Here is a 27,316-nt window from a genome sequence, read left to right on the forward strand (position 1 = left end):
GGCTATGACAATAGACATACCCAGTGAACAAGTATTACTGTTTGTGTGAATATTGTGCATCATTGTGCTTTGGTAAATCAGCAAACGGCAAGCTTGTTATAGATCTGACTCTAAACTACACGGCCTTCTCCCCCAGCACCTCTTCTGTAGGTCTCTCGCCCCTGAGATAGACTGCCCTCTGCATTGTCTTTAGCTTCATGTCTGTATTGACGGTCAGGAATGTTGCGGCTGTAGCTACTGCTCCGAATGCAATTGCGATCAAGTAGACTAGGGAGAATGCATCGACATAGGCCAACTTTGTGGCTAGAGCAGCAGCCGCTTGTAATGCCGGTGTGGAGCCTTGTACAGCCTTGTATGCAGCCGCCGTGTTCGTGCTCGCGGCCTTGACTAACGCCTGGAGCAAAGAATCCGAGTATGTAGCTCCTGAATCGCTGATGGCGTCGATCATTTTGCCTGGTATAACCTCCGAGAACTTGCTCGACAATATGGCAGAGTAGATTGCCGTCGCAATGGCACCACCAAGAAGGCGAAACGTACCAGCCAACCCGACGGCGATACCAATGTCATTCTGATCGTCGAGGGTAAGCGACAGCATGGTAAAGGATACCAGCTGGGGTGGTGTGACCATGGCAGCGCCAAGAACGATGGTCACAATGGCCTGAGCCTTGTCTTCTACCCCGACCGAGGCCAGCGAACCGATCAAGGCCGTTTGTGCGACCATGAAAAACACGAGTTGCCACTTCTCTCGGTGAACACGTGGACTGATGAATGCGACTATGAAGCCACCGACTGGATCCTAATTCAGCGAATCAAAAAGAAAATTCACGAGACAGATTAGACTCACGGAATGTGCCACAAGAAAAGATCATGGCATAAACTCCCTGCAGGATTGGAGTGTCGGAGCTCACAAAGAATAGTTGCGATTCTCGTGGCCATAGGACGTTCATAGAGTAGTACAGCATACCTCCAACAAAGCAGACGACCATGATCATATCGAACCTGTGGAAATAGTTTAGTGACGAGTATGAGAGGATCAGTCCACGCAACATACTCTCTGACTTTCTTGAACATCTTTGGTGGCAGCAATGGATACTTGAGGTTTGCATATGCTTCCCAGAAACTCAAGATTACTGCACACACCACCCCGATCGCGATTGGTGTAATGACAGCCGCACTCGTCCAAGCATACGCTCGCCCTCCCCAATTAACTCCTGAATTTTTAGGTTAGCCGATGGTCTAAAGCCTGTATATCGACCCACTGACCGAGAAGGAACAGCACATTGGCTACCACGAAAAGCAGCAGTCCTACGTAATCGAGTTCCATGAGGAGCTGTAATCTGGTCTTGCCTTCTCGCCCATGCTTGTTGTCAAAAGTGGGCGGATGGTAAAAAATAACAAGCATCAAGAAACCAACTGTTTACGATCAGTAACAAATCCAGAAGGGGCGAGGTAAGAAAAGTCTTACAAAGGTGCCAAGAAAACATGTACCAATAGGCGCCTCTCCACCCGATTCCTTGATATGCAATGAATGCATAAGAGATGACTGGGCTCGAGAACGCCAATGCCAGAGATATATCCAGAGACCCTATGCAAAATCAACAGCCGTCATTGGGATACAAACGGGGTAGATTTACACACCTACACCAACGATTCTGTGCTTATTTGGCAACATCTCTTGAATAATGGCATAGCACATCTCCTGAAAGCCCGACCCAATCCCAAACAGCACACCGCTGGCAATCATCATGTTGATGTTCTTGGCATTGGCACCAACCAGACAGCCAATAATGGAGATGGTGGCACCAAACATCATGAAGTATCTGCGACCGAATATGTCCGATAGTCGACCGCCGACCGAAACAATGACTGCAGCCCCGAGTGTCCACGATACAGTGATCCACGTATAGTTTGGATCGGGACCGAGATCGGCATTGATGTAGCTCAGGGTAGTCGAGGGGATCAAGAGTGTCATGATGTAGGCGTTGATCTGCGTCGCAATGGCGATACAGGCCAGTATGGTCTGTCGCGTCAACTTGTGCTCGGCATCGCCGAGTTCGGGAGGAGAAGTGGTCGAGTCTGCGTGCTCAACATGTTGAGGGAAATCTGCTGTCTCCAGCACTTTTCTGTCGAAATCAAGGGGCACTTCGTTGACGGGAATGACCGGCACGGCTGGTATAGGTTGAGTAATCATATTGGACGCGGAGTATCCTCGCCGTACACAAAAGGGATACTGGTATGAGTGACTCGATACAAGCGAAATAAAGAAGAGTCTCTCCAGTCGATATACTTAAACCCAGAGAGGGGATCAGATATTATAGCTTCAGCGGAGGAGGGCCGGGTGTCATCTTATGCGATTCGTATCCCATAACCTTATCTGACACTATGCATCTCTCGCAAAAGATATTGACGACCATATCTGGGGTACCACAGGCAGAAATCAATATCACCCCAATTAATCCATCATTGGCTTGGTTGTAGTCCACTTCCCCGCATAACCCCGGATCTTGGCTTACAGTATACTTTCCAGCTGATATGAGTTGAAAACGGTATCCACTGCGGAAAACATCTCCTATTGCTAAGAGCACAAGGGGCACCATCCATATGTTTTTAGGGAGCGAGACCAACTTCGACTTGAACAAAAGTCCTGTTCAATACAGATTGTCGTAAATTTATGATGAATTATGGGTGAATTCTAGCTTTGAACAAGGTAGTCCCATCTCGTAAAGCCGACAATTGTAGAAAAGTTTGGAGCCCGGGGTGTTCATTTAGGAGCCTGCGACTAGCCGCGAAATGTTTTCCGAGTATTGGGTAGCACAAAGATCGCTGCTAATCTCGCATCAGTACCACTCCTTCGGCATCCAATCGCCTTCATTCCTTGATTCTTTAAGTAATCACTGATTGATGTAATTCTGCAAATGCCCGCCAAAGTACCAATCCTGTCGCAAAGGGTTGCGATGGTCATATAGACTCAAGAGTGGTATATTCAGCAATTCTGAAGTATCCACCTATTGAAAAATTTTCATCAGGAATGCGAGTGAGGCTGGTTGGTAAGTTGTTCCAGAATGAATAATTTCCATAAAGACAACAGTAGGCCAAAGCAACGAAGTGGATGTTTTGAATTCATGTGTATTGGGTATCTGGACTTGTCTATACTTGGTACGAGGCACAATCTTAGTTGTACTTGCATATAATTGCACACGGGCAATCGACTTTTGTACCATCTTCGGGGTAGCGTGTAAAGTTGTTGTCATGAAACTGAAGACTGGCTAATCTCACTCCTGAATGGTGTGGTAGCACGCAGCTTTCCATGTCGAAATTCTTCCATATAGCCGGAGCTGGTGTCTTGTTTTATCGGTGTAGGGCCGCGCTTGTGATGTAGATTTGCGGTAACATCCTTTGGCTGCATGCACGGATTCGAGTCACTGGTCGGAAGTCGTTCCGAAGTAGCTTCACACAGACACCGCGTGTCTATGCTGGGACTGTGCCGCATCATCTCATGAGATCTCCTCGTCCATCTCTGTATCGACACCAGCTTCCTTGGCAGGCTTTTCCTCGGCGGCATCTGTACACATCAGGCAATCAGCAACAGAGTTCTTCGTTGCGCGGCAGATACAAAAGACAAATCCTCACCCTTCATCTCGACCTCGCCGTCAGCCTCCATCTTGCGCTTGAGCGCATAGCCAAGCTTGCGGTCGACCTTTCTCTGCTTCTTGGCGCTCAGCTTGGCGCGAGGACCGCTCGTGGGAAGAAGACCACCGCCGGCGCCGCGCTTCTGGTCGGCCTTGACGACCTTGTCCTTGCTCGTCTTGGCCGCCTTTTGCGACTGCTTTCTGGCGCTGGCGCGGCGGGCGGCGAGCCGGTTCTTGGACGGGCCGTTGGGGTTCTTGACGGAAGGCATCGCTGGCAGAGACGTTGGGTGGCGACGACGTGTGACGGACTATCGTGGGAAACGTGGACGCAAGGTGAGGCAAGGTCAAAGAGTCCTGGGTTGTATCTCAGAATTTCTGCGTTCTGCGGATTGTTATCGATAAAAATTCTAGCGGGGCAATTGAATCTGTCCAGGGTCCAGACGCTGATTGTGGGGCGCTGGGTTGTGGAGCTTTAGCTAATGTAGTAACTCGTACGTATAATCACTATACTGCCTACTTGGACATTATGGACAGTCGTTACTAAAGTTGCATGTCGTGGAGAAAAAGAGAGGTTGCAAATGATCAAGATGACCTCAAGTCACTCAATTATATCGCACCAAGAACGTTCAGATATCACGTCTCAGATACGGCCGCGGCCTCATGGGACAATCTCCCCAGTCCTTCAAGTCCTGCCAGCCAGGAAAGAAAGGACTCTGCTGCAGCGTCCCCACCTCCCAGCCCTTTTCGACGATACCATCTTCTTCCTGCTTATAAGCCCATTCTTCGAGATGCTTCGAAGCAATATCGAGGACATGTTTCTCCATCTTGTAATCAATCAGCCGTCTGTCGCCCTGCGTGATGACCCGGTGGAGCAGCGCCGGCACGTAAGGTTCGGTGGCCAGCTCCGTCAGTGGCGTAAAGACGGCCTTGAAGTTGAAAATGACGGCGCCCGACAATGGCAGACGTCGGAGCGTCTGCCAGTCGCATCGGAGCTGGAGGTCCTCTATTTTACAGGATGATGGGTCGTGCTCAAACTTGCTGCGTGGCATGTCTTCTGGACAGAAAAAGGCCTCCCAGTCTTCGATTCCCCAGGAGCCGCGTTGGATCGGCGCATCACAAGGCTGCTTGGTCATATATCTGTTTAACCAAGTTAGAAAACTGATTCCATCAGCAAGTACATGGTTATACTGACCTGTCGACAGAAAAGGCCATCTTTTCCCATAATGGCACATTATCGTGTATCTTCCTCAAAAGCTTGTTTTTATGCGAGCCGACGTTCCAGCCAACAGAGCTACAGACAATCGCAGCTCTGAGGTAATAGTTGCCATCATTCTGATCGCGAAGCATGATGGCAAAGTCCTCGGGAACGTGACGGAAGAGCAACTCGAGAGGTTTCATCGAGTCGATGACGCTTGTCGTCTTTAGTAATTGATTACAAAAGACTGTGTTGTTATCCACGAGCTGAAAGTAATGTGGGTAGCGGATCGTGAGAAATTGCAAGACCATTTCCATGAGCTCGCGAGTTGCAAGCTCAGAGCCCGGTGCTTCAAACATGACGCGCTCGCCGTGCTCTTTCCATAGTTCCATGCGTTGATTCATGCGTCGAAAGTAGTTTTGTTCCAGTTCAATCCAATAGTCTGGCTCATATTTCATAACAGCTAAGGATGACCGTCAGTTTGTTTTCTCAACTTCGGCTGCTCGACAGACGTACCCATAGTTTGGTGGTAGTTCCATCTAAAGGGACGGAAGGGTCTAAATTTGGCTTTGCTAATATCAAACGAGGGTGCCGGTTGGGGGTGCGGAACACCACTCAGAACAGAGTAATCTGGAAAGCGACCCAAAGCCTTCACCTCCTGCGTCAAGACGCTAGTGGAAGTGAAGAGATCCTTGTGATCCAATAATTGAACCTGGTTCGTTGGAATCTGGTTGGTTTTAAGGGTCTCGAGAGGAATCACCAAGTCGGTCGTACCGAGCTTTGATGCAGGCAAGAGCTGAGCTAGAGCTGCTCGCCTCGATGGCGGGAATACGTTTAGAGCATTGTTGCGATCAATCTTTTCATCTTTCCCATGGTGTGATACATTGAGTTGCCTTGACGAAGGCTTGTGAGCGAGTCGCAATGCCGCCAGCACCGTCGAGACTGCGAAGCCAAGGATGAGCAGCCCCAATACGGGCCCCGAAGCGATAGTTGGAGGCCAAATCTGAAGGATATCTGCCATATTGTAGTCTAGAACACAACACAATGACTATGCCAGCAGTCACGATGCTACATGTTCTCGAATCATCGTGATGAGTACGATGGCGGCTTCATATATGCCAGCTTTATCAGATGACGCTGCCAACGGTCTCCCTATCAGCTGCACACCCCAGGATCTTACTTATGCGGCCCCTATCAGCAGCCAGTAGCATTGAGCTTAATTCCTGGCAGATACACCTAAAAGCAACAACTGTGAGCACGGCCCAGAGAATAGTGACGGGTATGGTAAAGGGCTGTATTTACCTGTTTGGGGTATAGTTCCCTTCCCCATGGGGCGGGGTATGTGATAACGTACGTATGCCTGGCAGCATCAGTGCCAATCAATCATGAGTGGCTGGAATGCAAGAGCCGTATAGATGGACTGCCAACATGCTTTGTTCTACACAGTTGTCTTATCATGGCCATGGACGAAAGCCCTGGAAGGACCACAGTTAATGCGTGGTTCAGCAGCAATGCTATTGCCTCGAGGCTCATATCACCTCGTTTCTCCTAACATGGTCGATCGCATTGTTGGGATCAATTGCAGTCGCTGTCATCGGATATACTCAACATTCCGCTAAGTTGAACCAAATTGAAGGGTATCGTCTTGAAATTCGCTTATAAAATGCTTTAAAACAGGGAACTCGTAAACTCGTGATAACACATGCTTCGTTCACTTTTCGGGAACGGACACCTAGCTCACCCGCAACACACAGTAGGCTCCTCGATGCCAGCCACGCCGCCACTCGATTCATCGAGACCAACAACGACCTTGAGCACCATCCAATCGCAGACAAATTTTCCAATGCCGGCTCCAATGATGATGGAAATGATTATGTAGCCGTTAAAGTACATGGCGAGCAACATGACAATGTACGCAAGACCAAATGTAACGGCGTGAATAACGGAGCGGATGAGCTGCTGCAGCGGGGTGGCGCGAAAGGTGATGGTTCTAGGGCCCGGTTTGGCGGCCTCGACTTCCTCCTCATCCGGCGGCGGCGCGCAGCACGAAACGGGTTCCGGCGCCTCCTTCTTGGCAGCGGCAGCGACCGACTGAGCGGCAACATGTCTCTGGAACTGCCGCAGGATGAGGGCGTCGTACTCCTTTCCGAGTCGGCGCAGGAACTCGAGCAGGACCACCATCAGAATCACGCCAATGCATGTTGCGGCAAACATGCCGTTGTTGGTAATGTGCCATGATGTGGAAAGGAAGCAGGCGTCAATTGTGTACCAGTTCCATAACATCTGAGCAGGTCGGTCAGCGAATGTGGCCAAAATAAGGGGCGTTCTGAGAGGAAAATCCCGAGTGCTCTCATACTTACAGAAATTTGGCAGTCAGAACTGCTCGAATCACTGCTCATATCCATTTTGGCTGGTAGTTTGCGCAAAGCTGAATAAATTGAGATTTCTTTGATGTTTGTTGCTGTTTTGACTGAATTCCACGTCGGAATTTCCTGGAGTCGTGGTTTTGGAATGTTCAGACTCAGTTGAACGTTGGGGGATTTGCGTCCAGTCTGTGAGCACCTTTGTTGTCGGGTTTTCCGGTATCAATAGCTGGATTTTGTGGTTTGTGCCGACTACCCAGAATTCACGCAATCGAGATGTTGCGAGTGCCAGAGAGCAGAATAGAGCAGAATTCCAACTCTTGGTAAAATGACTTATTGTCTTGGCCTGACGAGTCACTCAATAAATCAGACACCAAGGCCAATTTCTTGCGGTGGGCGTTGTTCTCCTCTTATCAGGAGTCAAATTGACGTATCCAGGATCCCCTCCAAAGTGGAAACCACCCGATCGCGTAACCGGACGGCGGAGATGCTAGAATGGCGGGGGTCTTCTTGGGACTAACTTGGCACTTTTTCGTTAGAGGCAATCCAGCGGCACTTCAGCCTCATAACCTCGTAAGCAGGCAAGTCCACGGATGTCTTGTTCAGTTCTTTTCGTTTTGCGGAGGCAAAAATTAGACTTGTTTCGCACAATCCTGGTCCCCAACTTGGAAACATTTCCAGGGTTGAAGGGCCGTGAACTGCGTCTGATGCCCTTTTAGCGGCTTCGCAAGGTGACAGTGGACAGCGGTTATGGTGAATCTTGCTCGCCAAGCTTCTGCGGCTTCCCCTGGCCGGCCCCGTTTGAGGGTGATTGAGCACGTTTTCCAACTGGGTCCCGTCCCCGCCGACCCGCACGGCGAGGGCTTGGCGAGCAAGTTTCCACTGCTTCTCGGAGCCTCTCACAGCATCTTCAGAACATCTCGCCTCGGCGCCGGCGCCCCAGAACACCTACCTTAATGTAATCTACGCTCCAGATGGCTGGACACTGCAGGGTTCCGAGCTACGGGCTACGGGCTACGGATAGAGAGCCTCCACTGCCTCGTATGTCGTGCGTGGTAATCAATCGTAATGCCGCGTCTAGCAGTGGAGGAGCTCGTCGCTCTTATATCCAGCGATCGCCGTTTCTCTTCTTGCCCATGTTGGCCAGAGTCATGGAACCAGTCGGCCTTTTCTAGTCGCATCCCACATTCTCGGGTCTTGGTTGCTTCACCACACGTTTGTGAAAAGTCGTTTCAACCATTCCATCAGCCCGGCCTCCTCACCTACACTGCCAATCAGGCTGGTCCCGATGGCGACCTTTGAGGAGCGCGTTGTCGCTCGACACATTCAAGACTATTCCAATGCCTCAAGTCTTGAGCCACATTGGGGCTATGCGGACCGAGTTGTCCCGTGTACCAATGATGCTGGCTCGTGCGAGTACCTGGATGAAGTCTACGGAAGTCATGACCGGGGCATGCTCTACTCGGGCATCTTGTGGTGCACCCTCGGCGGCATCCTGTTTTCGTGGGCCATAGCTCGGAAGCTCTGGCCCACAACCCGGGCTGATGAGGTGGTCGACCTCGATAATGAGAAGGCGTTGACACACCCGGGCCGCATCTCACGGATACGGCGGACTATCGGTACCGGCGTAAGATCTTACTTATTACCCGACTCTGTACGGGCCGTCTTTGGCAGAACAACCCGACTTCAAGTCGTCATTCTAGCCGCCTTGGCCAGCTACCTGTTGATCTGGAGCTTTGTGGGAATCAAGTACAAGACTTGGATGACTCCCGTCAAGAGCAGCCCCGGCCTATACAACCAGCGTTCCAGCTTGGGTCCTTTTGTGGACCGCATTGGTATCCTGGCCTATGCCCTCACACCACTTTCTATTTTGCTCGCGAGCAGAGAGTCGCTTCTATCCCTCCTGACAGGCGTTCCATACCAGAGCTTCAACTTTCTCCACAGGTGGCTCGGTTACATCATCGTCATACAGGGCGTCGTTCATACTATTGGCTGGACCGTCATTGAGTGCAAATTCTATCAGCCGCAACCAACCACAGCGATAGAATGGATCACCCAGACCTACATGATCTGGGGCATCGTGGCCATGATCCTATTACTCTTGCTATTTGTGCTGAGTACACCATGGGCCATACGAGTGACTGGCTACGAGTTCTTCCGCAAGGCTCACTACGTCCTGGCCATGCTATACATTGGAGCTTGCTGGGGCCACTGGGAGCAGCTCAAGTGCTTCCTGCTCCCCTCGCTCTTGCTATGGTTTGTCGATCGAGGTGCGCGATTGTTTCGAACCGCCATGATTCATTACCAGTTTCTGCCCAACGGCGCAATGGGTTTCAGGGCTGCCCAAGCAACTTTGACTCATTTCCCTGATGCGGAAAACGGTGACATTGTGCGCATGGACTTTGCACACAACCACGAAGCATGGAATATTGGTCAACACTTCTACCTCTGCTTTAGTGAAAGCAGCATCTGGCAGTCACACCCTTTTACACCTCTTAATCTACCTATCGTCAAGAATGGTGTTGTGAACCACTCATACATTCTCCGGGCCAAGAAAGGCGAGACCAAGAAGATTACAGATTTGACCTTGAAGAAGCTCTCGGAGAAGGGCCCAGCAACGACGCCTGTCATCTTGACTGGTCCATATGGCGAGTCCATTGCGGAAACATTGACTCCTGATGTCAATGTCCTCTGCATCGCCGGTGGCACAGGTATCACCTATGTTCTCCCTGTGTTACTTCGACTTATTCAGGAGCCGGCATCAAGAGATCGCAAGATTGAGCTCATCTGGGCCGTGAGGAGGAAAGAAGATATCAAGTGGGTTGAGCAAGAGCTGGAAATCATCCGGAAAGCCAGCAAATCACACCGAGTCAAAGTACACATTTATGTGACACGAGAGCACAGCCCTTCGCCGTCACTTCACGATGGAAAGACTGGAAGTGCCAAGGGTGCCGTGAAAGAGATTGCTTCCGATTCCTCATCAGCGGCTTCATCGCGGAGCAACTCATCTTATGCTGTGCAGAGGATAGGGGACGAAAACGAGCACAACACCCACCCGAACCTCAAGGAGAAGGTCAGCGAGTTCGTAGATAATACGGTGCGCGGCCGAACCACGGTTTATGCAAGTGGTCCGGGAGGTATGATCAGCGACTTGAGGGCCATAGTAGCCAGTTGCAATTCAGCAGGCAAGGTCTGGAGGGGCAACGAGCGCTATGACGTGGAGCTGGTTTGCGATGATAGATTAGAGTGGTAAACCACTGCCACGTAACGATTGAACGAAATGAATATACCCCGAGCATTGAGAGTGTTGCACATCACTATTTCTGTCCCTTTATCGCTGACAATATCATGATGCTTGATCGCAGGAGGTGAGCAGTTTCGAGCTATCTTTATGCACCAAATCAAGAAATCGTTGATCTAGTTTCAAATTTTGTTTTATCCTAGACAAAGTTGGCAGCAGACACCTGACTGGACCTCGAAGCTACTGTGCCTACTTCCGCCGTGTCCTGTTCTTGTCCTGCTTCGGTCTTCTCTCCGAGTTCCTCGTTCGTATCCAGATCCAGCCTGGCGTACATCTCAACCACATTGGTGACTCTCCTCATCTCGGCCGGAGCTCGCATGCACTGCCCGTGACCCCTGTCGTGCAAGTAGATGAGCTCGAGCTCGGCCCGGCCGGTCCACAGCTCAGGCGTCTTGCGCAACTCCTCCGCGTCCGCCGACGTAATGTAGCCCGCGTCGCTATAGTAGACGTAACCCGCCACGGCATTGGCGTTGATGATGCAGTCGCGCCCCGCGACCACGGCCGTCGTCCGGCGCCCCACGAGGTTCTCGCGCAAGAGGGTGTGTTCGGGCCAGTGCATCCGGCGCGCCAGAGTATGGGCGACCCCCGGATCCAGAGCGGCGAGCGCGCGCGCCTGGAGTTCGGGCGCAGTCTGGGGCGTCCGCCGCGTCAGGTTGTAGACTGCGTCTGGGAGATGGGCTAGCAGCGCCACGGGATCACACAGCACCAGCGAGTCGACCTTGGCCGCGAGGGCCGGATCGTCCAGCAGTGGCCGTGCCAGCAACGTGCCGTACGAGTCGCCAACAAGGACAAAGTCGTCAATGCCCTGCTGCGATAGAATCTCCGTCATGGCTTTTTGAAAGTCTGCTGGCGCCACGGCTTCGGGGCAGATGCGCATCGATACCGGTAGCATCTCGAGCGCAAGGATACCAATATCCTTGGGGATGGTGTCGAGCCAGGCGACATAAGGCGACAGGCCCAGGCCGACGCCATGGAAGAAGACCATAGGTCGATGTGTCTTGGACGTGTGTGGCCTGTAGAAATAGCTAAAGTGCGGCGAGGCTGACCTCCTAGCCGCGAATAATGTCATTAGCCGTAAGGGAAAGACTCTGAAGAAGGACGATCGTGGTTGTGCGTAAAAGTTGAAGCCCTTCATCATGAGACGTGCCACCGTGATAATATCCACCACGCCTATGACAATGTAGAAGAATATCGACCTGTGCGAAACTTGGACTGGGTCCAAGTGAAGCCGGATTGGTTTTGCGCCTGCGCGACCTCGAAGCAGTGTCAAGTTGGCTTTCTGTTCAATGAGCTCAATGTATTCCTCCAGCTCGTCTGCATCAACGCCCACATCTGTATCTGTCGCCCATAGGTATGATAGCAACCAATCTTTGATATCATCCCGATCTGATGATCAGACATTACTATTAGTCCTGTATGTTCATCTTTATTGTTTTAGGAGCAAGGATATTTATTCCCAGTCGGAACTTACAGATTTCGTCTAAATGCGCATTGCCCAACCATTTCCGAATGAATAATCGCGCATCGGATACTTGGTCCAAAGATACCTCAAACAAAGCCTTGCGTTGAGGTCGTGTGGTCATCACCATAGGCCGACCTGGTTTCTGTACCCGGGCTTTAAAGGGCAGAAACCAGAGGAGATACCACAGAATCTCAATGGCTCCATAGCTCTCGACTAGTATTGAGAATGGAAGCGATATAGCCCGTACGCCGCCAATAAATAATGCAGAGAGGAAGTATAGAAAACATGCTAAGCCGACGTATCCAGCGCCATACTTGGTGGCTACAACAAGAGCATAGTTGACGGGCGTCTGGTTGACCAACATCTTGCCGGCTCCTGCACCTATCGATGACTGATGATTTTCTTTCAGCGTGGAAAATCCATTTGACATGCAAAACGTATAGGAAAATAAGCTTTGCCCTTCCCTATACCCTGCAGGATTCTGGACGATGCTTGGGTTTTGAACCAAAGGGTATTGGCTGTATGAGCCTACCTGCTACAAGAGTGTCGAACCAGTTGTAGAATTCCATGGGCCGAGATCTTCCGGTTGACATTTTCGAAACCAGACAGTATGTTGGTGTGACCGGTTCACTTTAATTTGGCCGACAAATTTGACCCAAGGCCGGTGCTTCAAACCGAATTGTTAATGCGACCCACCGTCATAGTCGTCTCCTGTCGCAAGTCTGGCTGAAGTTGCCCTTCGCGATAACCCTGCATCCAGACGAGAACCAGTCCTAGGATATGGACATTTGCAATTGTATTCCACTAAACAATGGAATAAATTATAACATATTTTATTCATCATGCAATTTTTGTGTCTAGTAACTCTATTTGCACTCGCAATGCATTATTTTGTCTTTGCCGGGTACATGACTTTTTGAGATGACCGCGTTCCAGGATCGTGTCTTCCCGTTCTGATACTCCAAAACTCCTCAAGCGCCGTTTCATTCTTGCACTGCCCAGTTTCGCCCAATACGCTCGCTCTCCTTGCCACCAAAAAAGAAAAACCATGAATCCGAATACCAATTTGAATGATGCCTCTTAATTCAACATGTCAACAATCAACTTCTTTCCGGCCATGTCGCCGCGCTTGAGCCTGTCAAGGCCCTTTTCCACCACATCCAGGCCGCCGCTGAGCACCTCAATCTCCGGGAGCCGAATCTCGCCAGCCTCGACCAACCGGGTGAGCTGGTCCGAGTAGACGGCCGAGGCGGGGTTGAGGACAAACTGCTTCATCTCCACATTGAGCACCTCGATATTGTCTGCCACCTCGACCTTGGGCGCCCAGGCCAGCGGAGCAAAGCGCGCGGATCGCGTCGCCGACAGGCACCGCAGCGTCGCGAGCGCCGTCTTGGCGCCCACGAGGTCGACGCCCATGGTCACGTCGTCGCCGGCGTAGCGCTGGACCTCGGCGACAATCTCGTCCTCGGTCTTGCCGTCGCGCGCCACCACGTGCGCGGCTCCCAGGTCCAGGAGCATGGGCGCCGTCTTGGCCGAGCTGACGCAGACGACGCGCAGGCCCGCGCGCCGCGCCAGCTGCGTGAGGAACTGGCCCGTTACCGAGGAGCCGCCCCAGATGAGCAGGGCGGGAGTTGTGGCGGCAGCGTCGACGGGCTTGCACGGGGGCGTGGTGGGCGGCGTCATCATGTCCGAGGTGGCATCGCCGTACGGTAGCGGGACCTCGAACCACCGCCACAGCGTCATGGCGGCCGTGAGCCCGCAGACGCCCAGACAGGCGCCGTCAGTGTAGGACATGGCCTCGGGCATGGCGGAGACGGTGTGCTGCGGCACAATGACGTAGTCCTGGAAGCAGCCGGCGCGGCGATCGCGGTAGTAGGTCGAGGTCCAGACGCGCTGGCCGGGATGGAGATGCGCGACGCCGGCGCCAACCTCTTCCACGACGCCGGCCATTTCGCGGCCCGTGATCCACGGGAGTTGCGGCAGGCAAAAGTTGTAGTCGACGGACTTGTAGTCAATCTGGTTCAGGCCGACTGCACAGGTGCGGATCTTGACCTCGTGGTCGGCCAGGTAGGCTGGCGTAGCAAAGTCTTGTCGCAGCTCGTATTTCCTCTCATGGTTCACGACGAGTGCCCTTTGTGTGAATGTGGTTGGTTGCAATTCTGTAATTGTGACTGCGGCTTGTTCCTTGCTGGGAAGCTCTGAGACAAGGGCTGGTTGCACCAGCTGTGTGGCTGTGGCTGCCATCTTTCCCAGGTGCTCTATCCGACAGACAGTGTACTAATCGTTGATCGTGGTCAAGCAAAGAGTTGCAATGGCGGTAATTGATGGTGTGTTGCAATGAACTTTTGCTCCTGTAGGTGTAGGGGAAATTGCTCTAATTTGATATAACAACCATTCCTAAAACTCGACAGGGCTGCTTGGGCGAATATGTATTCGCTGGCGACGGTAAACGTCATGATCTCCTTTGAGGCGGCAATGCACTATTTCGCCTCTTAGCCCCGGTTACCGGGCAGCATTATCGACGGCAATTCATGGGCACGTGGAACCGTGTTCCGAACCGTATTGTGATCATCTTTATCGGAACTTGAGTTCGGATCCGTCCGAGTGGCTTTTCTTGGTGTTTTCAGAATAGATTGACGCTCTCAAAACTAATTGCCTACACACAACTATATGTCACGCTGTTTACGAGAATCTGGGGGCGATATGGAAAATGATCGGAAATAAACAAATCTTTGCAATCGGAAATAAAAAATTGGTCACACTGATCAGATCAGCATTCTTGGATTTATCGCATGCCCATTAATCTGTTCATTGTTGGCCATCTACACTATGCCAACGGGATCTTGCTCACCTCCCGATAGCGTAGGTGGGCATTTCGGATCATCCGATGGGGCCTCCGACTTGGCACCCATTATCTCTGAGATCTAGAGCACTCAAGGCACTATAGAATCCCCAACACACTAGCGTGATAAGCGGGACATCTAACTCAATCTGTCGGGTAACTACCGTTTCCTAAATTACTTGCAGAGCTGCCACGTTGAATGATGAACCGGGAGTTCGGGTCGCATGTCTGTGCCGATGGCATGGAGGCAACGAAAAGAAAGCAAGGGCTCACCACGGAATTTGCCATGTCAAGTTGAGCTAACTCAAGGTCTGGACTCTGAACCGCAAGGAAAGTTCCATTGAAGGAATGCTTAAAGTCGAATGGCTTCTTGCATTTCATGTTATGTTGGTGGGATCGACAACCATTGCAGAGTAGAAAACGAGCTGCTGATGATATGGCACGTTGCGATACAACTACATACCTCACATCCCTATATACTTCAATCAGTTGGACAAGAACATGATGGCTCGTAGTGCTTTGATCTGTCGATTTAAAAGTACAAAATTAAGCCGATTGACTCGTGATATGGAGTATGGGGGACAACTCAGAAGGCTGACTAGCGTTTGGTTAGCGATCACATAAAGCTATATAGCTTATCTCGGGCTGACAAAGCATGTCAAGACTGATAGGTAACTTACATGCTTGGATAGACAGGCGGCTTCGCCATTAGCCGCACTCTTCTCCATGCAATTCATGGTGCAGCCGTGTTGAACTATGGGGTCTGGCAAAGACCTTGCAATGTGGAATTGCACCCTACATTGTCTCGCCAAAGTCAGAATCAACTACCGGCATTGTGCATCATCCAACTATGAGTCTGTTTTGCACCCTGGGTGAGACAAGTGCGGGCTGAAAGTTTAGAGAGACATGAAGTGTATTAATCATTTGCGCGAATGCATGTCGTCCGGGAATGATTATACTTTGATAGTCCACGTGGTTACTTGGTTCTAAACTCCGCACAGCCAACATACGGGACGTTTCTAAATGAGTACCAATGTGAGGTGTATTTCTATAATCGGCGTACCAAAGTCCATTTTGATGTATGCTCTTTCTGATGGCTTATATAGAAACATAAGATGGATGTCTGGAAGGGTGTTTTTGATTGAGACTAATTCATTTACCGCATTAACTTCAAAGCGTAGGGCTTTTGAACGAACAGAAGCTGAGTCTTCTCTCCGTGTTGCGTTCATGACAGCGGCGATTTGCACAATGAATAACGTTATACTTAATCAACCCCTCTGTTTATCTGCGATGCAAAACTCTTCATGCCACACAATCTTTTCACAAGTGAATATCAATCAAATTCAAACAGGTACTCAAAACCATTGAAATTTATTGTGGCTATGTGACTAGGGAAACTTCATCTATGAAAACAGCCGCAAGAGCATAAGATGACTAGCATGATACAAACTTTAAGTTTTGATGCACATTGTATCGAACGGATAGTCCCGCAGGAAACTTACATATGCAGGATCCACAATCCACGATTTGCATTGTGCCTCGCAGAATGGCTTAGGAGGAGTGCCGCGTTGCAGGCGGAAATAAAGAGCAAATTGTCATGAGCATCTTTGGACATAAATAGGACGTTGGTCCAGAGGCTTAGAGAAATCCCATCAAAGAGAAAGAATCATCAGCATATACCTGACTATTTGATCTGCAACCTATAATCAGCAAAGATGCCGGCTACGTACCCAATCCAAGGAATACCCGTTCCTGCCGGGTACACGTCTCCTCCCCTGAGACTCGAAATCAACGAACTTGCGGACAGTACCGACGCAAAGCTTACAAAGCAATTCTCCCTCTTTGTTCGCGCCCTTCGGGTGTTCGAAGAGAAGGCTGTTGACGATCCTCTTGGGTACTATCAGATTGCCGGTAAGCTATTCTGCAGTACCTTGACCACAAGTAACAACTGATTACTCATATCATACAGGTATCCATAGTGAGCCCCGAGTTCCCTGGGATGGCGAGTCACCAGCCCCAGGAAAGGAATTCTGTGCTCATGATCAGGTCACGTTCCCTACGTGGCACCGCCCATACATGCTGCTGTTTGAGGTGAGATTCCTAAGCAGTTGACATCTGTAAAGTCGCACTCATTAACATCTAGAAAGCAAAGGCTATGGGAGATCATGAAGAAGGAGGTTCTGCAGAAGATGGATTTCTCCAAGTCGGCTAATGCCAAAGACAAGTGGATCGAGGCTGCTGATAGCTGGCGACTTCCATACTGGGATTGGGCTCTCAGGCAACCATATTCCGACGAGGCAGGCTTGCCGTGGGTCTTTACAGATGAACAGCTTTGTATCGAAGCTCCTGGTGGTCGTCAGGAGAATGTCCCCAATCCCTTGTGGCTTTTCTTGAACCCCATGAAGGATGGTAGTGGTACACCCGTGGCCTTTGGGGACCCAAAAATGGGCAATAATGCCTGGAAGCTGAGCGCTGATTCCATTCCTGTAAGTGAGATTTGGCGCCTTTTATTTGAACTAGAACTCTAACAATTGCAGTGGGATTTGAGCAGCGGTATTAGCCGCTACGGCATGGTGATGGATGCTGGAGGAAAATGGTCAGGGCTCCAAGGAGTCAACAACTGGGAAGCAGTAAATGACAACATGGCTGATCCTTACTGGTACTCGATTGCCGGTGGCCAATTCCGCGAGGCAGTCAGTCGAATGTTCAGCCCAGGTTATCTACAGACATGGAGCGACTTTGCCACGGTTCGCAAGGACGTCGATAAGAAAGTCCGCTTCTTGTCCCTAGAGTATATCCACAACAACGTTCATGTAAGTCTTTCTCGCCATACTGGTGCCCTCTTTGTCGCACATGACTTACTAACGGCACTCAGAATGACTCTGGAGGTTTTATTCCCCAGAATGGCGTCGGACATCACTCGGATGTGCCCGTAGCAGCCTTCGATCCTCTGTTCTGGATGCATCATTGGTACGTTGAAACCCAAACATCACGAGCACCTTGGCCGGGATTCAACTGATAATTTTCAGCAATATTGATCGTTTATTGGCCATTTGGCAGAAGCTGAATCCCAAACTCTGGTTCGATCACCCAGAGCCTGGTGATAACAAGCCCACTGATCCTCTTTTGCCCTTCCACAAGGACACCTCTGGTGGTCTCCATACGAGCGACTCAGTGAGGGACCACACTGCTCTCGGCTATGATTACGCCGAATGCGTTCCAAAGAAACAGGCCAGAAATACCAATGGGAGTCTGAACCAGGAAGAGTACGCCAAGCAGATCCGCGCTTCCATCATGAAGTTGTATCCGAGTACCGCATCGATTGCCATTGACAATATCCAACTTCCCGGACTTGCAAAGACCGAAGACCAGAAGACTTTCCATGACTATGTCATCAACATCATCTATGACCGATATGCCCTCGGTGGCACCAGCTATGCCATCAATTTCTACCTGGGTGAAGGTGTAGGAATTGACACTCGATCGGCCAATCGAGAGAATCTTTGTGGCAAGGTCTATACCTTTTCCAACGATCCGCGTCGATGCACAAGCTGTTCCCAGAACAGCAGCAGCGGCAAGCTGAGCACGGCCCAGATCATTCTGACATCCACATTGGGCCAGCGTTTCAAGCGCGACATCATGTACATGATCCGCAGGAGTGCGCCCCGAGGCGCCGACGGCACCATGCTTGGTTTAGGTCCCGAAGAAGTAGAGCACTACCTCAAGAAGAACTTGCGATGGGAGTACGTTGATGCGAGGGGACAGGTTCGTCCTGCTACGGACTTTCCTAGAACCAAGGTTGTTGTGCTTCAAGGACAAGGCAATATTCCTACGGGCCGCAGCGGTGAAATGAGCTCATATGATGGATACAAGCCAATAATCGGTGCCACTTCAGGCAAGGCAGGCGGCGTTGGCGAGAACGATCCCGAGTATGGAAGAAACGCGTCATTCTAAGGGCTGACATGAGTCAATGGGTCGAGAGGCTTCATTGCTGATAGTATTACCCTTTTCAAATAGTTATTACAGAACGATCCACTACGCTATGAATAGTGTCGGCATCAGAAGTGATGATACGAGCGCTACATCAGAGAAGCACAGTAATCTAGCTTTTGAAAATGCCCGATCAATGAATATGTAGCGGGACCAATTGTCAGCTATAGAGTTAGGCGAGCGACCCTCCCTGCCTCACCCGATGCCCAGCAGACACGTCCGTCAACACATTCGACGCTATCGAATGAACCAGAATCGAATCCCTTCCAAGTTTTCCCTTTATCAAAGCTGACATCGGATCCAGTTGGCCCAACAGCAACAGCCACGCCGCACAAGCCCGGGACCCAACTAGATCCGGAGCGGTAACCACCCGGAAACTTTTCTGACGAGATCCAGGTGGCCCCACCATCATCGGACCATGCCGAGATCTTGTTTGTGATGTTTGGGCTCTCGTAGTCGCCACCAACGGCGATACCATGCACCGCATCCTTGAAGGCCACCGAGAACACACCGGCGGCAGCACCTCCGGCAATGGAGCTGTTTGACACGTCCCAAGAGTGACCATCCACGCTGCGAAAGATTCTACCGGGATCGACGCCCCCAGAGGCAAGATACCACCTGCCAGCCGCCGTTGATAGACATGTGCCGCTCCCAGCAAAACCAAACTCCCCATCCAATGCTTCTGGCATGCCGCTGTCATCGACGATAGCCCAAGATTGACCTGCATCCAGCGTCTCCAGAAGCCTGAATTTGCCGTCGACGGGATCGCTCATGGCCAGACCGTGCTGCGGGGTATCGAATGCCAGACAGTCGTAAAAGGCTGCAGCGTCATCATTGACAAATGGCACCGCCCACGTCTCTCCTCCATCTCGGGTCGAGTAGATGCGAGATTGATTGCCCTCGCTAATGGACAGCGCAATCGCCTCGGTCGCCGACCACGCCTGTATGTCGCGAAACTGGAGCTCTGCGTCCTCTGGAGCCAGTGCGGGGCCAACCGAGTCCCAGGTCTGACCCGCGTTGAGAGTGACCAATATTGTGCCATTGGTTCCAGCAATCCAGGCAATATCACCCGAAACGGGCGATAGACCGCGGAAGCGTTGTGTGCTGCCAGTGGCCGAGACCTGCCAGGTCAAATTTCGGGAGCCATTTGCTGCGTAGGCTGGCGGTATTCGAGGTGGCGATCCATTGACCAGGCAGAAGGCCGTTGTCAGTAATAGAAATGGCGTGTGTAATGCCCTCATTGCCCTACGATTTTGAGTTGAAATCTCGGAAAACTACGCAAACTTGGTTCAAAACACTGAACCTGCACTTACGGCCTCGTCTTTATTCTTTTTTGTTTACATGCTTACTGGAGTCAGGGATCAATATGATCGCCTAGGGCCCATTCTGTCTGTCCTTGCCACTTTAGGCAGGTGCTAAGACATCCGCTGTGATTGAGCTTAACCTGGCCCAGGGATCGAACCAAGTACATAGTATGATCAAGAGGCTTTTATACAGTTGGTAAATCCAGAAGGCCATAAGAATTCCATCAAGTGCCATCGTCCATTTTGTTTGGTGCCGATGAGGAAATGGTCACCATTTCTGACGATGTGATTGAGATGATGTATTACGCCCGAGTGGTGTATCACCAGAAAGTGATGCGACCAGCACCCAACATTCAGAGTAAAGATTCAATATGGTATATATTAACGAAAAGAATGTGTGAACAGTCAGACTCGATAAGCCCGTTGGAAGGGTGCCACGTTCCACAGCCATAATGTGGCGCACCAGAAAATTTATTTCTTCTTTATATAGTATAAAATATTCTACATTACCTGTTACTCTTCTAAAATAGAGTTGGGACAGCGAGAGAAGTAAAATAATTAGTGCACCACGAGATCACAAATGCTTGAGACAAAAGGCGACACAAAAGAGGAGATGCTTTTGAATGTGGTGGCGCTGCAGAGGCACCATGGTAGGTGCGGGGTGCATGGCCAGCAAACCTTGCGGCTGAATCCTCAGACATCCCGACCACGATATGATCGTGTTCCTTTGCGAATTGAATGACTCTTTCCGCCGACGCTGGTGCTTGCGCCTACGCTCCTTCTGCAACCAGCATCAACGACGAGGTTCGCAGATATTGCGACCTGAGTGTGAGGAACATCCACGTAAGCATCGGAAACTCGAGTATCAAGGCACCGTCGCGCCTAAAACGATTGCCCAGAACAATGTTTCAATTGCGGCACTCGGAGGTTGCGCACAAGAGTCTCTGGGAGCCGCTTCCGGGATGCCTCGGGTATGTAGAGGCTATTGACAGAAGTGATCTAGGTGAAAGGCCCAATTGTTTCTTGTCGTCTTACCTCTCACAATGATTTTACTCAGCAACGATGTTATCAATCTTAATACTGCCTGGAAACCAATGCTAAGAATTGCGCAGATGGAAAATCATTCGTCCAAAAGGCCTTCTTACAAGACTCAGAGATTCAAGATTGGCTGGGGCATGAGGGCAAATTTGCGCTGTCACACAAAAGGCAAGGTGCCAGACCTCGTGTTCCTCTTCGCCTTTTACTCTGCCAGCGAAAATTCTGGAACCCTTTGGACTTTCCACTGTCTCTAGATTCCTTTGAAACGGTACGATCAGCCTTCAAACTTGGCCATCAGGTACTTGCAGCGTTCGTCCAAAACAATGGCCAATTCCATATCACTACAATAAAAGCGCCAGGAGGCCATGAAAAGCTCCAATCGATCGGTAGATCAATCATTAATGTAACCGCTGATCGAAGGCTTTGCTAACGCTACCGTGCAGATATTACCATCAAACTGCCCCAGATGCATCAACTTGGCAATTGCGGCCTCGCGTTGACGCACTTATTTCGTCAAGAAGCTACGAGAGCAATTATGCACGGATGGAACATATACGCAGATGTCAACGCGGGCGATGAGAGGACGAGAGTGACCCCACATGTTGAAGGCTTCACCAATTCAATCCAGTCGGCGTTTCCATCCTGGCCACATCCATTACTTCTTCCAGTCATATTGCTCAATGAGCACATATCCAGGGGCGAAGCGCTCAGAGACCAGATAATCGAGACTCTTCAGGATATATCGGGGACTCTCGGGGTCACGGCTTCAGGGCGACTCATCAACATGGAGATTACCGACTTTAAGCGCATTCGAGAGCTCATGATACACCCTCAAGAGCGAATCACTCTGACTGCTAGAATCAATACTACCATAACCAATGCCATCAATTGCTTGGATGTGCTGCGATGGAATGCGCGATGCCGAGAGCGTATTGCAGCATGTTTCCAGGAGATAGAGTCATCGCTTACAGAGAACGCAAAGAATGGCCACAAAGAATTGCTGGACTACTTTGCTTTCATGGATGTACAAGCCACTGAATTGTCAGATTTTGTAGAGTCACTCAAGCTGAGACTTGAGCTGCAATTGAGTGTGGTAAGTACACAATCGAGTACAACGAGGTCTGTAATAGATGATTCCTAACGTTGAACTTGTAATAGTTGAATAATCTTGTCGCCCAAGTCGACAATGATGTCAACTATGACATGGCTAGGCTGAGCGTCAAGATTGCGCAGGCTACCGGGTTGGACAGTACGGCAATGAAGACCCTTGCCATTGTGACAGCCGTCTTTCTCCCGCCGACATTTATAGCCGTGAGTGCTTCGCATGAAATTTGCAGCTGGGAAATTCACTAATTAGCCCTCTCAGACTCTCTTTAGTATGTCAATGTTTGACTGGAGCTCGTCCGAGTCTACCGACAGCGACTCACCCCAAGTTGTCGCATCGACGTTTTGGATTTATTGGGCGGTCAGCGTACCGTTGACACTACTGATCCTTGTGGCCTTTAGACTCTGGTGGCGCCGACAGAAAGATCGCTACGCCGAAATGTACGGCATGGATAACATTAGGGTGGAATCTACTGATACCGATGCCTCATACATGAGGCCACATTACCACAAGTACCAAAACGGCCTAGTTGGTCCTCACAAGTATACAGTTCGTCCTCATAGGTATACGATACGGCAAAATTCGGATTAGATAACTGGATGAATATTTACTTTGCGACACAAGTACTCACCCATCTCCGATTTGAGACCTTGGGCGACAAATCACCACCTGTACAAGGCATATATGATCTATTCCCCAGAGCTGGTTTTGTCTAATATGTGTGTAAGTGACACTCGAGCCGTTAGTAGTTACCTCTGACACATGTGACATCTTCCGACTCGGACCAGCGGGCCATCACCGGGTCTAGCACGGAAAGTTTCCGGAATGGCATGTTAGAGCGGGTCACAGGCGTCAGACCTTACACCTTGAAGCAAGGATTGAATGGATATCACAACGATTGATTTCAGCAAGATCGGAGGCCAGTTCGGGGCTATTCCGGAGTCCTGCTGGCTTGTTCTATGCTTGCACTTTCTCCGCACAGCTGTTGTGATGGAGTTACCCCAGATATCCTGAGCCTCGATAGCCGTGGGAATCTGGGGTAGTTGTGGGGTTTGGGGAGACGGAGGATTGTTCGCACAATGTATAAATCACGTTCATGCTTCCTTGATCGAGGTGACAAGCTTTGTATGATGCTTGGCGCTCGACAGTGACAACCTTGCCCGCCAATATCTCTCTTCAATATGCCAGACACCAAGGAGATTGTGTTGGACGAGATCGAGGCCGCAAGAGAAGGTGATCAGAAGAATGAATCAGAACCCACTGATGAGTATTCTGGGTTGGGCCCAGATGGCGCAGATTTCATGCGCGGTTATGGAATTTCCAATCAGAAGCGAATCACACGAAAGGTTAGTGTACAACAAGAACTCTGGATCATTGTCAGAGTCGTTGATTCTGACGTATGTGTGGTAACAGATTGACTGCCGACTCCTGCCTGTTATGGGACTGCTCTACCTGCTAGCACACATTGACAGAGGCAATATAGGCAATGCCAAGATTGAAGGCATGGACAAGGCAATTGGCCTCGTAGGAAATCAATACAATATTGCGACCACAATCTTCTTTGTCCCATATATCATTTTCGGTGAGTTTGGTCAATCAGCATGTTACTCGAAATCCATTAGCTAAACTCCAACGCATGCCAGAAATACCATCCAACATCATCATCAAGAAGATCCGACCGAGCTATTGGCTCTCCTTTCTCATGGTGGCCTGGGGAATAGTGATGGCTTGCATGGGGGTAGTAAACAACTTTGGAGAAATGGTGGCTCTGCGAGTATTGCTTGGACTATTCGAGGTATTTTCAGTCGCTCAACGTGGAAATCATGATACTAATTTCTCCCACTCACAGGCTGGCTTCTTTCCTGGCGCCGTCTTTCTCGTCGGACAGTGGTATCCGAGGCATGAGCTTCAGCAGCGCCTGGCGCTGTTTTACACGGCTTCAGCATTCTCGGGCGCACTAAGCGGACTATTGGCCTTTGGAATCGCCGAAATGAATGGACTGCGCCGTGTCCCAGGGTGGAGATGGATATTCCTTATCGAGGGTGCCATCACCGTCTTTGTTGGCCTCATCATGTGCTTCTTGATTGCCGACAGCTACGAGCTCTGCAGCTGGCTGAGCGAAGAAGAGAAGCGCGTCGTCAAGCTTCGCTTGCAAATGTCTGGTGTGCAGACTGCGACTCAAGAAGGCGACGAGTTCTCTTGGAGACTCCTCGGGCAGACGATGATCGATTGGAAGATCTGGCTCGGTATCGTCATTGGCTGGGCCAATGCAACCCCCAACGCGGCATTCAAGTTCACCCTGCCGCAAATTATCCAGCAGTTTGGCTTCGACACAAAGACGGCGCAACTTCTTACTATCCCTCCGTACTTTTGTGGTGGTGTTTCGGCGTGGGTAACTGGGCGCCTTGCCGACAAGCACTCATGGCGTATGCCCTTCATCGTTGGACCGCTGATTGTCCTAGCTACTGCATTTGGCATACTCTTTGGTCTGTCAAATGACGTGAAGAGTCACATGCCGGCCATGTATTTCGGTATCATTCTGGCTGAGATTGGATACTATCCTATCCTACCGGGTTCCACGTCCTGGGTAAGCAACAACTTGGCCCCGTCTTGGAAGCGATCAATGGGAGTTGCCTGGCTGCTTGCGGCTGGCAACTTTGGCAGTAAGTTTTAGAAATCCCCAGTGGCAAGAAACACGCATCACTGACTTTTGAGAACAGGCTTTGTCGGAACTAATGTCTTTATCGACAAAGAAGGCCCTCGCTATCCGACAGGGTACGGTACCTCGTTGGGCTTCATCTGCCTTGCAATCATTGCTGCATTTGCCATGGAATTCTTTCTATGGAGAGAGAACAGGGCTAAGAGTAAGGTGTCGGAACGTGAATTTCGACAACTCCATACGCAAGCGCAATTGGATGCAATGGGAGAAAAGAGTCCACTTTTTAGGTACATGCTGTAGGCGATCACCATATCTACGTCAATGCTGTAAACCTACCACTGGTCAGTAATTGGATCCATTTCATGCTTCAACATATTCACTGTAGAAACATTCGGCCGGCAATAAAGACTCGATTTTATAGGCAGTTTAGATTGTCTACTCAATAAGATTTCCTATTCGAATCGCCTATTCGGCTGCGGCCTGCTGCTGCTGCATGGCCGTCACAATGTCTCGCACCGCAGCACTGTCGACAAATTCAACGATCTCCTTGATCAACTTTCCGTCGTCGGTCATCTTGAGCACTATCATGTACTCATTTGCGTACGGCCCAGCGTCTGTCTCGCCCGTAGACCTCAGGTGCAACATGACCTTGCAGGCCACATCGTCCACCAGCATATCTTGTCCTTCAACGAGACTGAGTTTAACGTTTCGGATCATTTTGAATCCAGGAACTATCCAGGCCTGGTATTCAGTATTGCTGCGAGGCGGGCCTTTCCATGGTGGAGGAACGTTGGAAGGATGGATGATCTGCTTGCAGTCGGGCGTGCGCGAAGCTATAATCCCTTCGGCAGTGTTTGTGTTGAATCCGTCAATGTAGCTCTTGGCTGTCTGAATAAGAGTATTTCGGAGCGCAGACATGATCAATCAAGTGAATTGTAACTGGAAATCGTGACGTGGTTTTTTATGTCAATGGAGAGATGGCCGACGACGGACTGTGAAAATCAGATAGAGAAGAAAAAGCATAACCCCCCAACATAGTTTGTGATCTTTTTATAGAATTAGCCGTTATGCATGAGGTCTGTTGGTGCAGACAAACATGACGAATGCATTGGCCCAGCAGAGTAAATCCCACATTTCTCACCGTCAATCTAGGTATGACCAGCCCTAAATGGTCGATTTGTTCTTGATTGATGGTATTTTCTTTTCTAAATTTGAAGAAGGTCTTTTAACAAAGTTGTGTTGTTTGTAATCCCCTCTCCGTCTTGGTGGCCTTTGATCTTATTTCGTTGCTCATAGAGCGGTCCGGGTACCTTGAGCTACCGTAGCCAGCACCTTTTGGTTATGGCTGCTCCTCAATTCGATGTTAACCCGAAGCAGCAGCAAGTTTCCCTTGCTGTTCGTATCGCCAACTCACTACGAAACCTAGATTATGCGCGATGTTGATCTTCATGGCTCCAATTACGGTATCGGACTCGAGACCAGCCGCCAACTGCTTAATATAGGTATCAGTGAATTAACATTGGCTATACGAAACCTGGAGAGGGGCCAAGCTTTTGCCAAAGACCCCGGCCCTGCACAAAGCCTAATGTTATCGAGGTATAGAAACTCGACCTATCCCTCTATGACTCCGTGGTGTCCTTTGCCGAACGTGTCTGGAGGGAGCTTGCGCGGCTTGATATCGCCACCCTCAACGGCGAAGAATTGCGGGTCCAGGGCCATTCAATCAGATATTGATCAAATCTTCGCCTTTGAGCCAGGTAAACCACAAAAATCCGAAGTCAAAAAGGACGGCATGCTTTCCCAGAAAATCCTGAAAGACGCACAAACTAAAGCGGCATTCCGGGCGGCCCCTAAAAAGTGTATTGAAATCCTTGAAACGAACTTCAAAGGCAACACATAAACCTTTTGGACACCTTGGTCGATCCTGTCAAGACCGTCGGCGTGTCCAAGGACCCTACCAAGCAAAGCGTCAACTATTCGTAAGAGATTGTCTTGTTCAAGGGACAGCTTTCAAAATGTGTATAGAATGTGTGTGCCATCGCTCTTTGAAGAAAAGTTCTGGATCCGGACATTCCTTTGAGCATTCCCCACAGGCTGCGTGAGAAGGAGAGATACATATGAAGTAATAGACTGGGGCTGGTGGCCGACTGATGGGATCGAGGCTCTGTTGTCCACGGAGAACGTTCTAGACCATGTGGTAGCGCGAGGGAGAGAGTTTGCTGTCTCCTGAGCTGCTCATTCACCAGGGAGCAATGGAGTTGATCGCAAGTAGCATGATTCATCAGACTGGTTGTTGCCGAGATCTTGGGGTTTTTAGTCTGTTCAGATCCATGGATTTCGTCCCATGGCCCAGTTGTTGTGGTCGTTGGATCTTGCAATGTTACGTAGGAGAGCAGTGGAGTTGCCCGGCAAGTGGGCTTGAGAATTG

At 50.3% G+C, this 27,316-nt stretch overlaps 12 protein-coding genes across 12 annotated transcripts; 4 read left to right on the forward strand and 8 right to left on the reverse strand.

Annotated features, from left to right (window-relative positions):
• Positions 1-115: 115 nt before the first annotated feature.
• Positions 116-2,191, reverse strand: PFICI_09475 (uncharacterized protein; the record flags this gene model as incomplete). Its single annotated transcript, XM_007838056.1, has 6 exons — positions 116-789; positions 845-999; positions 1,052-1,211; positions 1,264-1,413; positions 1,466-1,585; positions 1,639-2,191. 6 exons carry the CDS (start codon positions 2,189-2,191, stop codon positions 116-118), a joined length of 1,812 nt encoding a protein of 603 aa, XP_007836247.1.
• A 1,303-nt stretch (positions 2,192-3,494) lies between these two features.
• Positions 3,495-3,898, reverse strand: PFICI_09476 (uncharacterized protein; the record flags this gene model as incomplete). Its single annotated transcript, XM_007838057.1, has 2 exons — positions 3,495-3,562; positions 3,631-3,898. 2 exons carry the CDS (start codon positions 3,896-3,898, stop codon positions 3,495-3,497), a joined length of 336 nt encoding a protein of 111 aa, XP_007836248.1.
• A 357-nt stretch (positions 3,899-4,255) lies between these two features.
• PFICI_09477 (uncharacterized protein) lies at positions 4,256-5,845 on the reverse strand (the record flags this gene model as incomplete). The annotated part of the gene is made up of 3 exons (XM_007838058.1): positions 4,256-4,766; positions 4,822-5,287; positions 5,341-5,845. 3 exons carry the CDS (start codon positions 5,843-5,845, stop codon positions 4,256-4,258), a joined length of 1,482 nt encoding a protein of 493 aa, XP_007836249.1.
• Positions 5,846-6,561: 716 nt separating this feature from the next.
• Positions 6,562-7,229, reverse strand: PFICI_09478 (uncharacterized protein; the record flags this gene model as incomplete). The annotated part of the gene is made up of 2 exons (XM_007838059.1): positions 6,562-7,107; positions 7,185-7,229. The coding sequence occupies 2 exons, from the start codon at positions 7,227-7,229 to the stop codon at positions 6,562-6,564; spliced, it is 591 nt and encodes a 196-aa protein (XP_007836250.1).
• A 1,246-nt stretch (positions 7,230-8,475) lies between these two features.
• On the forward strand, positions 8,476-10,440 carry PFICI_09479 (uncharacterized protein; the record flags this gene model as incomplete). Its single annotated transcript, XM_007838060.1, has 1 exon — positions 8,476-10,440. One exon carries the CDS (start codon positions 8,476-8,478, stop codon positions 10,438-10,440), a length of 1,965 nt encoding a protein of 654 aa, XP_007836251.1.
• Positions 10,441-10,627: 187 nt separating this feature from the next.
• Positions 10,628-12,314, reverse strand: PFICI_09480 (uncharacterized protein; the record flags this gene model as incomplete). The annotated part of the gene is made up of 2 exons (XM_007838061.1): positions 10,628-11,874; positions 11,960-12,314. 2 exons carry the CDS (start codon positions 12,312-12,314, stop codon positions 10,628-10,630), a joined length of 1,602 nt encoding a protein of 533 aa, XP_007836252.1.
• A 716-nt stretch (positions 12,315-13,030) lies between these two features.
• PFICI_09481 (uncharacterized protein) lies at positions 13,031-14,194 on the reverse strand (the record flags this gene model as incomplete). The annotated part of the gene is made up of 1 exon (XM_007838062.1): positions 13,031-14,194. The coding sequence occupies one exon, from the start codon at positions 14,192-14,194 to the stop codon at positions 13,031-13,033; it is 1,164 nt and encodes a 387-aa protein (XP_007836253.1).
• Positions 14,195-16,507: 2,313 nt separating this feature from the next.
• On the forward strand, positions 16,508-18,746 carry PFICI_09482 (uncharacterized protein; the record flags this gene model as incomplete). The annotated part of the gene is made up of 6 exons (XM_007838063.1): positions 16,508-16,703; positions 16,762-16,883; positions 16,940-17,278; positions 17,330-17,605; positions 17,668-17,762; positions 17,822-18,746. The coding sequence occupies 6 exons, from the start codon at positions 16,508-16,510 to the stop codon at positions 18,744-18,746; spliced, it is 1,953 nt and encodes a 650-aa protein (XP_007836254.1).
• Positions 18,747-18,946: 200 nt separating this feature from the next.
• PFICI_09483 (uncharacterized protein) lies at positions 18,947-20,023 on the reverse strand (the record flags this gene model as incomplete). The annotated part of the gene is made up of 1 exon (XM_007838064.1): positions 18,947-20,023. One exon carries the CDS (start codon positions 20,021-20,023, stop codon positions 18,947-18,949), a length of 1,077 nt encoding a protein of 358 aa, XP_007836255.1.
• A 1,636-nt stretch (positions 20,024-21,659) lies between these two features.
• PFICI_09484 (uncharacterized protein) lies at positions 21,660-22,820 on the forward strand (the record flags this gene model as incomplete). Its single annotated transcript, XM_007838065.1, has 3 exons — positions 21,660-22,217; positions 22,283-22,435; positions 22,482-22,820. The coding sequence occupies 3 exons, from the start codon at positions 21,660-21,662 to the stop codon at positions 22,818-22,820; spliced, it is 1,050 nt and encodes a 349-aa protein (XP_007836256.1).
• Positions 22,821-23,410: 590 nt separating this feature from the next.
• PFICI_09485 (uncharacterized protein) lies at positions 23,411-25,188 on the forward strand (the record flags this gene model as incomplete). Its single annotated transcript, XM_007838066.1, has 5 exons — positions 23,411-23,575; positions 23,643-23,811; positions 23,873-24,024; positions 24,079-24,892; positions 24,950-25,188. 5 exons carry the CDS (start codon positions 23,411-23,413, stop codon positions 25,186-25,188), a joined length of 1,539 nt encoding a protein of 512 aa, XP_007836257.1.
• Positions 25,189-25,353: 165 nt separating this feature from the next.
• PFICI_09486 (uncharacterized protein) lies at positions 25,354-25,806 on the reverse strand (the record flags this gene model as incomplete). The annotated part of the gene is made up of 1 exon (XM_007838067.1): positions 25,354-25,806. One exon carries the CDS (start codon positions 25,804-25,806, stop codon positions 25,354-25,356), a length of 453 nt encoding a protein of 150 aa, XP_007836258.1.
• Positions 25,807-27,316: the final 1,510 nt, after the last annotated feature.

This window comes from Pestalotiopsis fici (assembly GCF_000516985.1).
Source record: "Pestalotiopsis fici W106-1 unplaced genomic scaffold PFICI_Scf_6, whole genome shotgun sequence".
NCBI classification, from domain to species: domain Eukaryota; kingdom Fungi; phylum Ascomycota; class Sordariomycetes; order Amphisphaeriales; family Sporocadaceae; genus Pestalotiopsis; species Pestalotiopsis fici.